This window comes from Scomber japonicus, chromosome 18 (assembly GCF_027409825.1).
Source record: "Scomber japonicus isolate fScoJap1 chromosome 18, fScoJap1.pri, whole genome shotgun sequence".
Lineage (NCBI taxonomy): Eukaryota > Metazoa > Chordata > Actinopteri > Scombriformes > Scombridae > Scomber > Scomber japonicus.
In genome coordinates, this window is record NC_070595.1 from 31,146,738 (window position 1) to 31,159,299 (window position 12,562).

General features: G+C 47.4%; 3 protein-coding genes across 3 annotated transcripts in view; all 3 read left to right on the top strand.

The window, feature by feature from the left end:
* Positions 1-4,976, top strand: part of arhgap27l (Rho GTPase activating protein 27, like) — a 37,462-nt gene extending 32,486 nt beyond the window's left edge. The window contains 2 exon segments of the mRNA XM_053338123.1: positions 2,302-2,407; positions 2,954-4,976. Coding sequence (XP_053194098.1) covers positions 2,302-2,407; positions 2,954-3,134 — 287 coding nt within the window. The 3' untranslated portion in view covers positions 3,135-4,976.
* Positions 4,977-6,534: 1,558 nt separating this feature from the next.
* dcst1 (DC-STAMP domain containing 1) lies at positions 6,535-10,059 on the top strand. The gene is made up of 3 exons (XM_053339017.1): positions 6,535-6,909; positions 7,844-8,350; positions 9,196-10,059. Exons 1-3 carry the CDS (start codon positions 6,535-6,537, stop codon positions 10,057-10,059), a joined length of 1,746 nt encoding a protein of 581 aa, XP_053194992.1.
* A 582-nt stretch (positions 10,060-10,641) lies between these two features.
* On the top strand, positions 10,642-12,099 carry ccdc103 (coiled-coil domain containing 103). Its single transcript, XM_053338122.1, has 3 exons — positions 10,642-10,722; positions 11,364-11,539; positions 11,988-12,099. Exons 2-3 carry the CDS (start codon positions 11,394-11,396, stop codon positions 12,097-12,099), a joined length of 258 nt encoding a protein of 85 aa, XP_053194097.1. The 5' UTR covers positions 10,642-10,722; positions 11,364-11,393.
* Positions 12,100-12,562: the final 463 nt, after the last annotated feature.

Genomic DNA, 12,562 nt, shown 5'->3' on the forward strand with positions numbered 1-12,562 from the left:
AGTAAAGTACTAGTACCTCCAACTGTACTACAGTAAAGTACTAGTACCTCCAACAGTACTACAATAAAGTACTAGTACCTCAAACTGTACTACAGTAAAGTACTAGTACCTCTAACTGTACTACAGTAAAGTACTAGTACCTCTAACTGTACTACAGTAAAGTACTAGTACCTCTAACTGTACTACAGTAAAGTACTAGTACCTCCAACTGTACTACAGTAAAGTACAAGTACCTCTAACAGTACTACAGTAAAGTACTAGTACCTCTAACAGTACTACAATAAAGTACTAGTACCTCAAACTGTACTACAGTAAAGTACAAGTACCTCTAACAGTACTACAGTAAAGTACTAGTACCTCTAACAGTACTACAGTAAAGTACAAGTACCTCTAACAGTACTACAGTAAAGTACTAGTACCTCCAACTGTACTACAGTAAAGTACAAGTACCTCTAACAGTACTACAGTAAAGTACTAGTACCTCTAACAGTACTACAGTAAAGTACTAGTACCTCTAACAGTACTACAATAAAGTACTAGTACCTCAAACTGTACTACAGTAAAGTACTAGTACCTCCAACTGTACTACAGTAAAGTACAAGTACCTCTAACAGTACTACAATAAAGTACTAGTACCTCAAACTGTACTACAGTAAAGTACTAGTACCTCCAACTGTACTACAGTAAAGTACAAGTACCTCTAACAGTACTACAGTAGTACTAGTACCTCTAACAGTACTACAGTAGTACTAGTACCTCTAACAGTACTACAGTAAAGTACTAGTACCTCTAACTGTACTACAGTAGTACTAGTACCTCTAACAGTACTACAGTAAAGTACTAGTACCTCTAACTGTACTACAGTAAAGTACTAGTACCTCTAACTGTACTACAGTAAAGTACTACTACCTCTAACAGTACTACAGTAAAGTACTAGTACCTCTAACAGTACTACAGTAGTACTAGTACCTCTAACAGTACTACAGTAAAGTACTAGTACCTCTAACTGTACTACAGTAGTACTAGTACCTCTAACAGTACTACAGTAAAGTACTAGTACCTCTAACTGTACTACAGTAAAGTACTAGTACCTCTAACTGTACTACAGTAAAGTACTAGTACCTCTAACTGTACTACAGTAGTACTAGTACCTCTAACAGTACTACAGTAAAGTACTAGTACCTCTAACCGTACTACAGTAAAGTACTAGTACCTCTAACTGTACTACAGTAAAGTACTACTACCTCTAACAGTACTACAGTAAAGTACTAGTACCTCTAACAGTACTACAGTAGTACTAGTACCTCTAACAGTACTACAGTAAAGTACTAGTACCTCTAACTGTACTACAGTAGTACTAGTACCTCTAACAGTACTACAGTAAAGTACTAGTACCTCTAACTGTACTACAGTAAAGTACTAGTACCTCTAACTGTACTACAGTAAAGTACTAGTACCTCTAACTGTACTACAGTAGTACTAGTACCTCTAACAGTACTACAGTAAAGTACTAGTACCTCTAACTGTACTACAGTAAAGTACTAGTACCTCTAACAGTACTACAGTAAAGTACTAGTACCTCTAACTGTACTACAGTAAAGTACTAGTACCTCTAACAGTACTACAGTATAGTACTAGTACCTCTAACTGTACTACAGTAAAGTACTAGTACCTCTAACAGTACTACAGTAGTACTAGTACCTCTAACAGTACTACAGTAAAGTACTAGTACCTCTAACTGTACTACAGTAAAGTACTAGTACCTCTAACTGTACTACAGTAAAGTACTAGTACCTCTAACTGTACTACAGTAGTACTAGTACCTCTAACAGTACTACAGTAAAGTACTAGTACCTCTAACAGTACTACAGTAAAGTACTAGTACCTCTAACAGTACTACAGTAAAGTACTAGTACCTCTAACAGTACTACAGTAAAGTACTAGTACCTCTAACTGTACTACAGTAAAGTACTAGTACCTCTAACTGTACTACAGTAAAGTACTAGTACCTCTAACTGTACTACAGTAGTACTAGTACCTCTAACAGTACTACAGTAAAGTACTAGTACCTCTAACTGTACTACAGTAAAGTACTAGTACCTCTAACAGTACTACAGTAAAGTACTAGTACCTCTAACAGTACTACAGTAAAGTACTAGTACCTCTAACTGTACTACAGTAAAGTACTAGTACCTCTAACAGTACTACAGTATAGTACTAGTACCTCTAACAGTACTACAGTAGTACTAGTACCTGTAGTTATGTAAATTGAACCAATCAGCTGTTTCCTGTTTCCTGCAGAGGTCTCAGACTACAGCCTGAAGGTCTCCTACATGAAGGATCTGGTCCGCTTGCTGCCGCTGCCGAACCACGACACCATGGAGCTGCTGTTCAAGCACCTGCTCAGGTGAGTCCACACCTGGACCCGGTCTACACGGGACCCGGTCTACACGGGACCCGGGACTAGGTCTCAGGGCGACCTTTAACACCCTGGCTGAGGTTTGATCTGAACAACCACACAGACACCTGACAGGAAGTGATGTCATTCTGGTCACACACTAATCCTCCAGCTGAGGACCAGAAGCTTTAAGTAGCAGTCTGTGGTCTGTGTGTGTGTGTGTGTGTGTGTGTGTGTGTGTGTGTGTGTGTGTGTGTGTGTGTGTGTGTGTGTGTGTGTGTGTGTGTGTGTGTGTGTGTGTGTGTGTGTGTGTGTCTAAGTAGCAGTCAGCAGTCTGTTGGAGAGACAGCAGCGTGTTAGAGTCTCAGCTTCATCACTGGTTAGAAATCAGCTGACTGAGCAAAGAGAGGCTCCGCCCACTTTCTACACTTCTACTCTCTGAATACAGAATACACTCATTTGTTCCTTCAGCACTAAACCCTGTGGTGTGTGTGTGTGTGTGTGTGTGTGTGTGTGTGTGTGTGTGTGTGTGTGTGTGTGTGTGTGTGTGTGCAGGGTCATCGACCATAAGGAATCTAACAGGATGTCGGTTCAGAGCGTCGCCATCGTGTTCGGACCCACGTTGCTCCGGCCGCAGACCGAGTCGGCCAACATGACGATCCACATGGTGTTCCAGAGCCAGATAGTGGAGCTCATGCTCAATGAGTACCAGACCATCTTTGCCTCTGAAGGGTAGGAGGACCTCTAGGAGATCCTCAGAGAACCTTACAGAACTTTCAGAGAACCTCCCGACCCCCCGTATCATGAGGGTTGCCAAACGCCCTCTGAAACCTGGACTGTGCCTCAATGACCCAGGTGGAACCAACAACTGTTTTATAAAGTACAGATCAAACCAAACACACTTATTTGGCACCTTAAAAACCCAAAACCTTTGAGGGAGAACTCTCCACCAAGCACTTCCCTAGAACCTTTTAGAACCCTTCAACCAAAGTCCTTCTTATTTAAAAGTTAAAATGTAAAATGCTCGGCTGGATGAACGTAGAACCTGATGGTTTCACGACACTCCTGTCTCACTGTGCCTCAAATGACCCAAGTAGAACCTGAGTGGAACCATCTAGAACACCTGGACTGGATCTGGAACCTCAACATTCAGCCTTACTTCAGATCGAACAAAGACTCACTTAGGTTGCACCTTAAGAACCCAGAAAGAAGAACAAGAACTCTCCAGACCAGTTCCACATCCTTTGAGAACCTTGTAGAACTCTGGATGCAGCAGACATTGAAGTTGATGGCGGTTGAACCTGAAACCATAAGCCCCTGTCAGACCACCAATAGACCCTGAGTGGAACCATCTAGAACTAGAACTGAATCTGGAACCTCACCAGTTTGCTTTATTATTATTTTCTGAGTGTCCGACCAAACCAAGCACACTAACCAGGGACCTGAAACCCCCAACATCTCACTTTTAGCAATAACTGTCCCACCAATTTCCAAACCCCCGTAGAACCCTGTAGAACCCTGTGGAACCCTTTAGAACCCTGGAGCCAAATGTCCAGCTGCTGTTTGTACATTTCTGGACACTGAAGTTCATGTAAGACATTCACAGGGGATAAAACTGGAACCAGACGGATACAGCTCGTCCCTCTCTAACTACTGCACCTTTAATGAGCCAGGTAGAACCCTAGTGGAACCATCTAGAACCCTGAACTGGTTCTGAAACCCTGAACAACGGCTTCATTGCTCTTTGAAGGACTGAACAAAACACACTAGTGAGAATCCAACCTCGAACCCTAAGGGTTTTCTTTCTTTAAAGTTAAAATGTAAAATGCTCGGCTGGATGAACGTAGAACCTGATGGTTTCATGACACTCCTGTCTCACTGTGCCTCAAATGACCCAGGCAGAACCTGAGTGGAACCATCTAGAACACCTGGACTGGATCTGGAACCTCAACATTCAGCCTTACTTCAGATCGAACAAAGACACACTTAGGTTGCACCTTACGAACCCAGACAGAAGAACAAGAACTCTCCAGACCAGTTCCACATCCTTTGAGAACCTTGTAGAACTCTGGATGCAAACATCACATTCTCCTGATTAGCATGAAAGTTTATGAGGGTTGAACCTGAAACCTGTTGAGAACAAACAAACCTTTAAATGTTCCGGGTAGGACCGAGCGACAGTAAGATACCAAGTACTGAAGAGAACAAAGTGAAACACTGGACGTAGTGATGTCATCAGTCCGATAGAGACGGACGCTAACGGGCGATGTGTTATTTTAGTCGGAAGATGAAATAAGTTCCAGTCGTTGAGCTAAGCTAACACATCGCGGACACACAGAACAAATGATTTATTAAATGTTATTAAATGTGTTTAAATAATCTAAATACAGTTTAACAGACGACCAGAGGATTTACAGATGTTTAACTCTAGAGATTCATTTTACTGCTGTAACAGTGACGTCTGGACCATGCTGTATGTTTTATATGTATTACAGAACAAAGTTAACATTAACAGATGGAGCTCTGTACATAAAGAAGGTATTTTACTGACTTTTAATAAAAATAACTCAGATGTGTACCAGCGTTCAGAGTCCTGTCGAATATCATCATCAGAGTCACTTTCTGGAGCATAATCAATACACTCAATACACTCACATCATGATCAATACACTCAATACACTCACATCATGATCAATACACTCACATCATAATCAATACACTCACATCATGATCAATACACTCACATCATGATCAATACACTCAATACACTCACATCATGATCAATACACTCAATACACTCACATCATGATCAATACACTCAATACACTCACATCATGATCAATACACTCACATCATGATCAATACACTCAATACACTCACATCATGATCAATACACTCACATCATGATCAATATATATATATATATATATAAATATAAATATAAATATGAAACTAGCTAGCTAGTCTACGTCTGCACATTAAATAAGCTGCAGGACTTTTCTATACAGCAACTCCCGCTGAAATGTTTTCTATGTGAACGTTGAATAAATGTCTCCTTATAGCCGGTAAAAAAACTTTCACTTTCTTTTCAACGTCTTTTCACCGGTTACCATAGATACACGTCTTTTCACCGGTTACCATAGATACACGTCTTTTCACCGGTTACCATAGATACACGTCTTTTTACCGGTTACCATAGATACACGTCTTTTTACCGGTTACCATAGATACACGTCTTTTTACCGGTTACCATAGATACACGTCTTTTCACCGGTTACCATGGATACACGTCCTTTAGACGTCTTTTCAACCAAAATGTGCTTGCTGGGAAGGTGGGAGTAGTTACATTAACTGGCGTTAAAACAGTTTAACAGCAAACCGTGCTATGCGAACGGTTAACGACGTTATCGTCATGACAACATCTTTATCGTAACGTTACCTCTTTGTCTCGTTTTCCTCTTCTTTTCTTGTCTTCCTTTTCTTGGGGGGGGGGGTGTTAGGAAAGTAACGTGTCATCATCATTGTTATTATTAGTATTCCTATTTAAGAGGTTTTACTGTGCAGTTATAATAATGTGGGCTCATTATCGCCCCCCCCCCCCCGATGGACGCCCCCTCCCCCCGGATGGACGGCGCCCCCCCCCCTCCCGGATGGACGCCCCCCCCCCCCCCTCCCGGATGGACGGCGCCCCCCCTCTGCCACAGCCGGCCCTGCACCTCACACATCATGATCAATACATGCTGATGTTTTCCTGTCGCCATGGAAACGGTGATGTTTTCCTGTCGCCATGGAAACGGTGATGTCACTGAAGCTTCTGGGAGCTCCAACTGAAAAACAACAACTGATCACACCTGGACCTGGACCTGGACCTGGACCTGAACACACCTGGACCTGATCACACCTGGACCTGGACCTGGACCTGTTCACACCTGGACCTGGACCTGGACCTGGACCTGATCACACCTGGACTTGGACCTGAACACACCTGGACCCGGACCTGGACCTGGACCTGGACCTGAACACACCTGGACCTGATCACACCTGGACCTGAACACACCTGGACCTGGACACACCTGGACCTGATCACACCTGGACCTGATCACACCTGGACCTGGACCTGGACCTGGACCAGGACCATGAGGCCAGCCATCCATCGGTTCCTCTCCAGCCAATCAGGAGCGTCTGTGGCGGGTCATGTGATGCTCAGGGCTCTGATTGGAGCGTTGGGCGGTGCGGTCCTCTTCCTGGGCGTGGTCCTCAGCCTCCCGCTGACCTTTGACCTGCAGCTGGCGGCGGGGTGCGGCTGCGTGGTGGCGTGCGCGGTGGGGGGGGCGGTGTCCCTGTCCTTCAGGTGCTCGGTCCTGCTGATGTTTCCCAGCATGCTCGGCGGCCGGGGGCGGGCCTACCTGCTGCTGCTGCTGCTCACGCTGCTGCAGGCCGGACCGCTCGCCAACATCCAGAGAAACATGGAGGCCGCCGCCGCCTCGCTCAGCTGCAACCTGGACCTGCAGGTCAGTCTGGGTTACACCACCTGACTCTAGGTTACTGACTCCGGGTTACACCACCTGACTCTAGGTTACTGACTCTGGGTTACACCACATGACACTGGGCTACACCACCTGACTCTAGGTTACTGACTCCGGGTTACACCACCTGACTCTGGGTTACACCACCTGACACTGGGCTACACCACCTGACTCTAGGTTACTGACTCTGGGCTACACCACCTGACTCTAGGTTACTGACTCTGGGTTACACCACCTGACTCTGGGTTACTGACTCTAGGTTACACCACCTGACACTGGGCTACACCACCTGACTCTAGGTTACTGACTCCGGGTTACACCACCTGACTCTAGGTTACTGACTCTGGGTTACACCACATGACACTGGGCTACACCACCTGACTCTAGGTTACTGACTCTGGGTTACACCACCTGACTCTAGGTTACTGACTCCGGGCTACACCACCTGACTCTGGGTTACTGACTCTGGGCTACACCACCTGACTCTGGGTTACACCACCTGACTCTGGGTTAATCAAACTGACCCTGGGTTACACCGACTGACTCTGGGTTACACTGACTGACTCTGGGTTACACCACCTGACTCTGGGTTACTGACTCTGGGTTACACCACCTGACTCTGGGTTACACCGACTGACTCTGGGTTACACCACCTGACTCTGGGTTACACCACCTGACTCTGGGTTACTGACTCTGGGCTACACCGACTGACTCTGGGTTACACCACCTGACTCTGGGTTAATCAAACTGACTCTGGGTTACACCACCTGACTCTGGGTTAATCAAACTGACTCTGGGTTACACCACCTGACTCTGGGTTAATCAAACTGACCCTGGGTTACACCGACTGACTCTGGGTTACACTGACTGACTCTGGGTTACACCACCTGACCCTGGGTTACACCGTGTCCTGTGCCAGGTGCAGCACAGCCGGCTGCTGTGGCGGCAGGCCGTGGGCCCGTTCCTGCTCATCTCGCAGCAGCTGACGGAGCAGCAGGCGGAGCTGCAGGCGGAGGCTCGCAGCGTCGACAGGAAGTTCCGGACCATCAGAGACGAGGTCGTGCTTCAGTACGGCTACGACCGCTTTGCCCCGAAACGCGCCGCCGTCGCCGCCGGCAACAGCACGCAGCAGCAGTTCACCGCCAAGACCGTCATGCAGTGCGACGGCGTGGTGGAGCAGGGCGTGAAGCGCTGCGCCGAGTGGTTCGGCCTGAAGTGGGCGGAGTGCATGGAGGCGATCCCCGTGCCCGTCATCAACCACTTCCTGTGCGTCTCCATGAAGTTCCACTTCCTGTGTGATGTCATGAGGGTGATGACGCCGTGGTGCCGGCGGCAGCTTCCTGTGGAGGGAAACTTCGGCCAGCTGTTCGACCGGCTCAACGCGTCGGTGGATCTGCTGTCCCGAGAGTTCAGCAGCGAGGTCGAGGTCAGTCCTTCCTTCCTTCCTTCCTTCCTTCCTACCTAACACCATATCAACTAGTGTGGCATGATCTTACATCCTTCCTTCCTTCCTACCTAACACCATATCAACTAGTTAGGCATGATCTTACATCCTTCCTTCCATCCTTCCTTCCTTCCTTCCTTCCTTCCTTCCTAACACCATATCAACTAGTGTGGCATGATCTTCCTTCCTTCCTTCCTTCCTTCCTTCCTTCCTTCCTTCCTTCCTACCTACCTAACACCATACCAACTAGTTAGGCATGATCTTACATTATAACTTTTATATTAAATAAAGCTAATGGAATACTATTGTTCTAAATATTACATCTCACCAACTCTTCTCTCTCTGAGCCTCGTAGCCTTCAGTGTGAGCAGGAGGAACTAGTTTACTCCTCCTCCTCTCCTCTCCTCCTCCTCTCCTCTCCTCCTCTCCTCTCCTCTCCTCTCCTCTCCTCCTCTCCTCTCCTCCTCTCCTCCTCTCCTCTCCTCCTCTCCTCTCCTCCTCTCCTCCTCTCCTCCTCTCCTCTCCTCTCCTCTCCTCCTGTCCTCCTCTCCTCTCCTCTCCTCTCCTCCTGTCCTCCTCTCCTCTCCTCCTGTCCTCCTCTCCTCTCCTCCTCCTCTCCTCTCCTCCTCTCCTCCTCTCCTCCTCTCCTCTCCTCTCCTCCTCTCCTCTCCTCCTCTCCTCTCCTCTCCTGCTCTCCTCTCCTCTCCTCCTCTCCTCCTCTCCTCCTCTCCTCTCCTCTCCTCCTCTCCTCTTCCTCCTCTCCTCTCCTCTTCCTCTCCCACTAGTTTACTGTTGTGTATTTCTGGTTCTGACGTGTCGTCCTGCAGGTGGAGCAGCAGCAGCAGCAGATGGTGTTGGATCAGAACTTCACGGAGACCGTCAGCGGCTCCTTCGTCCGTGTGTCGGCGGCGGCGCAGCAGCTGCTGGACGTCCTGCAGCTGCTGCGCTGCTTCACCTGCGTCACCGTGTTCACGCAGGCGCTCGGCTACCTGCTGCGCTACAGGAAGGACCTCGGCTTCGACAACGTCTACGTCACCGCCTCCTTCCGGCGGATGGACGCCCGGCGGAGGAGGGCGGGGCGGCGCTGCCTGCTGCCGCTGAGCCCGGCGGACAGGCGGAGGCTGGTGGAGCCGTGCGGTCCGGCCGTCCTGTCCCGCGAGCTGCGCCAGGTGAGCTCGGGTGCGCTGCAGGTGCTGACGGCGTCGCTGCTGAGCGCCGCCCTGCTGGCCGTCGACGTCTGTCTGTTCCGCGTGCTGGACGCCGTCGGCAGGCACGCCTTCACCCGGCTCCGCCTGGACGCGGCTCACCGGGTGGAGGTGAGCGTGGGCGGAGCCTCCATGATGGCTCGCCTGCTCAGGAAGACGGTGGCGGCGTTCAACAGCTCGTCCAGCCTCCACGTGGACAGCGACACCCGTGTGTGCACGCGGCCGCCCTCGCTGCTCCCCGCCGGTGTGTACGTGAGCTGTGCGAGCGTCCTGCTGCTGGCGGCGCTGCTCTGCCTCCTGCAGGTCTACACCAACCGCCTCCGCAGGCTCATCGCCGCCTGCTTCCACCCGGACACGGAGCAGAGGAGAGTCCTGTTCCTCTACACGCTGCAGATGCACAGGAGGCGCACCGCACACAGGAAACGCATCATCGGTCAGAGGTGCGGCCATCTTTGTTGTGGTCGCCGACAGGAAGTGTCCGACTGAGGAAGACGAAGATAAACCTGAACGCTGTCGTCACTTTGTTTTTTATCTGAGAAATAAAATATAACTTGTGATGCTGGAGCTTTGACTTTATTATTATTTACTGTTAACTGTTTTACTTTCACACTGTGACTGAACTGTTAACATATTTAATCTGCAGTTTAAGATCTGATGTTTCTAAATTATTATAGCAGCAAAAATAAAAACAGCCTCAATGAAAACAATAAAGAACAATAAGTAATAAATAATAAGTAATAACATTATAAAGTATGATATAATAGTAACATTATGAACAACAGTAATTTACACTGAACACACGTTTGTTTTAAGTTTTATTTTGAAATAAACCGTCAAGTCGTATTATTTATTTGTTTATTTATTTATTTATGTTATATTTAGTTATTTTGTGAGGGTGTTATGGCCATTTTGATCCACACTCCATACCAGTAGGTGGCGGTAATGCACCAAATCGTTGTTTGCCAACCGCCATTAAACAACAGAAGAAGAAGAAAAAACCGTCAAGTCTTCCATCGCAGCACTGCGCAGGCGCGATGTGGCACCCGGTCGTCATGGAGACGGTTTGTTGTATCTGAAAACGCACCTGAGTGCGAGAAGCCTCAAAACACACCTGAACACACAGAGCGCGAGGAAACGACACGAGCTCAGGTAAGATGGTTAAATAAGCTGCTGTTAGTCTGGAAGCTAGCGTTAGCCTGGAAGCTAACAGTAAAATACATTAGTTTGGATCGGGAGGTTAGTCTGGAGGCTAGCGTTAGCCTGGGAGCTAACGGTAAAACACATTAGTTTGGATGGGGAGGTTAGTCTGGAGGCTAGCGTTAGCCTGGGAGCTAACGGTAAAACACATTAGTTTGGATGGGGAGGTTAGCCTGGAGGCTAGCGTTAGCCGCTGCGTTCAATGACACAACACGATTTAAAAACATTAAAAACAAAGTTAAACGCGTTTTAACGAGCTGCTAACACATAACATTTATTTATAAACATATTTATGACTTCCTAATAATAATAATAATATGAGGAAAGTCAACTACAGTCAGTAACGACTTAAATAATATTTATTTTAAATCTTTAAAAAGTCAAACTGAACTGTCAACAGAATAAAGTTATTGATCTGCAGCAAAGAGTTAATAAATATGAATGAATTAATATAAACATTTAAATAAAATAAAGTCATAACATTTTTCTGCATTTATGAACCAATGAAATTAAAAGTCTGTTTGTAATAAAATAAATAAATGAACCTTATTTAAAGCAGCAGAATATTGATGCTGTTGTTTTTATCCCTTTAGAGCCTCTGTACAGTGTGACATCATCACCCGATGGCGAGCTCACAGCATGATGTCATCGACTTCTCCGCGTTGGAGCGAGAGCTGCGAGCGTCCGTCGCGTCCGAGCGGAAACGCCAACGAGAGAACGAAGCCAAGCTGAGAGCCGTCAGCCAGAGGACGACTTACCAGGAGTTCAGGTACCGTTCAAGCACCTCCGGGTTCTGTTCAAGCACCTCCGGGTTCTGTTTAAGCACCTCCGGGTTCTGTTCAAGCACCTCAAGGTACCGTTCAAGCACCTCCGGGTTCTGTTCAAGCACCTCCGGGTTCTGTTTAAGCACCTCCAGGTTCTGTTTAAGCACCTCCAGGTTCTGTTTAAGCACCTCCAGGTTCTGTTCCAGCACCTCCGGGTTCTGTTCAAGCACCTCCAGGTTCTGTTCCAGCACCTCCAGGTTCTGTTTAAGGACCTCCAGGATGTTCTACAGGAGTCCTCATAGCCTTGAGCGGGGTCCTGGAGTCCCTGAAAGAGTTCCATGATGCTCTAGTTCTCCAAAGCCTCCCATGAGTCCTTGAGGCAGTTCCACATATATATATTATTATTCCAGGAGGTCCTTGAAACCATTCCAGGCCTTGTGTTTTGTCTCTCAGGGATCTGGTGCTGGCGAGTCACCTGACGCCTCTGCAGAGGACCCGAAAAGACGAGTCGCCACGGAAACAGCCCTGGAACCCACTGGTCGCCCCGGCAACCAAAAACACATGACCTCTGACCTCTCATTTTATAAATAAAGTTTTAATTTAAAGTCAAAATGTTTGGTGTTGATTTTTATTTGGTTTAAAGATGTAATGTCTCAGTGTGACCAGCGGGTGGAGCTCTAACAGTGTAATGTCTCAGTGTGACCAGCGGGTGGAGCTCTAACAGTGTAATGTCTCAGTGTGACCAGCGGGTGGAGCTCTAACAGTGTAATGTCTCAGTGTGACCAGCAGGTGGAGCTCTTCAGCTGCTGTTGGATACGTGGAACACTAGAGACCAAACACTTATTAGTGCCGCGGGTTCTAGCTTCTTCCGCCGTTTTTCGGCACGTAACTCGTCCCGCAGCTTTGAGAAAACCCCGACAATATATACATCAAAACGTGCGGCTCGATCGGGGGATGGGGTGCTATGACTTTTGGTGTTGAAATTCCAATTTTTCCCAAAGTTATTCCCAAAAAACCGGGAGATTTCT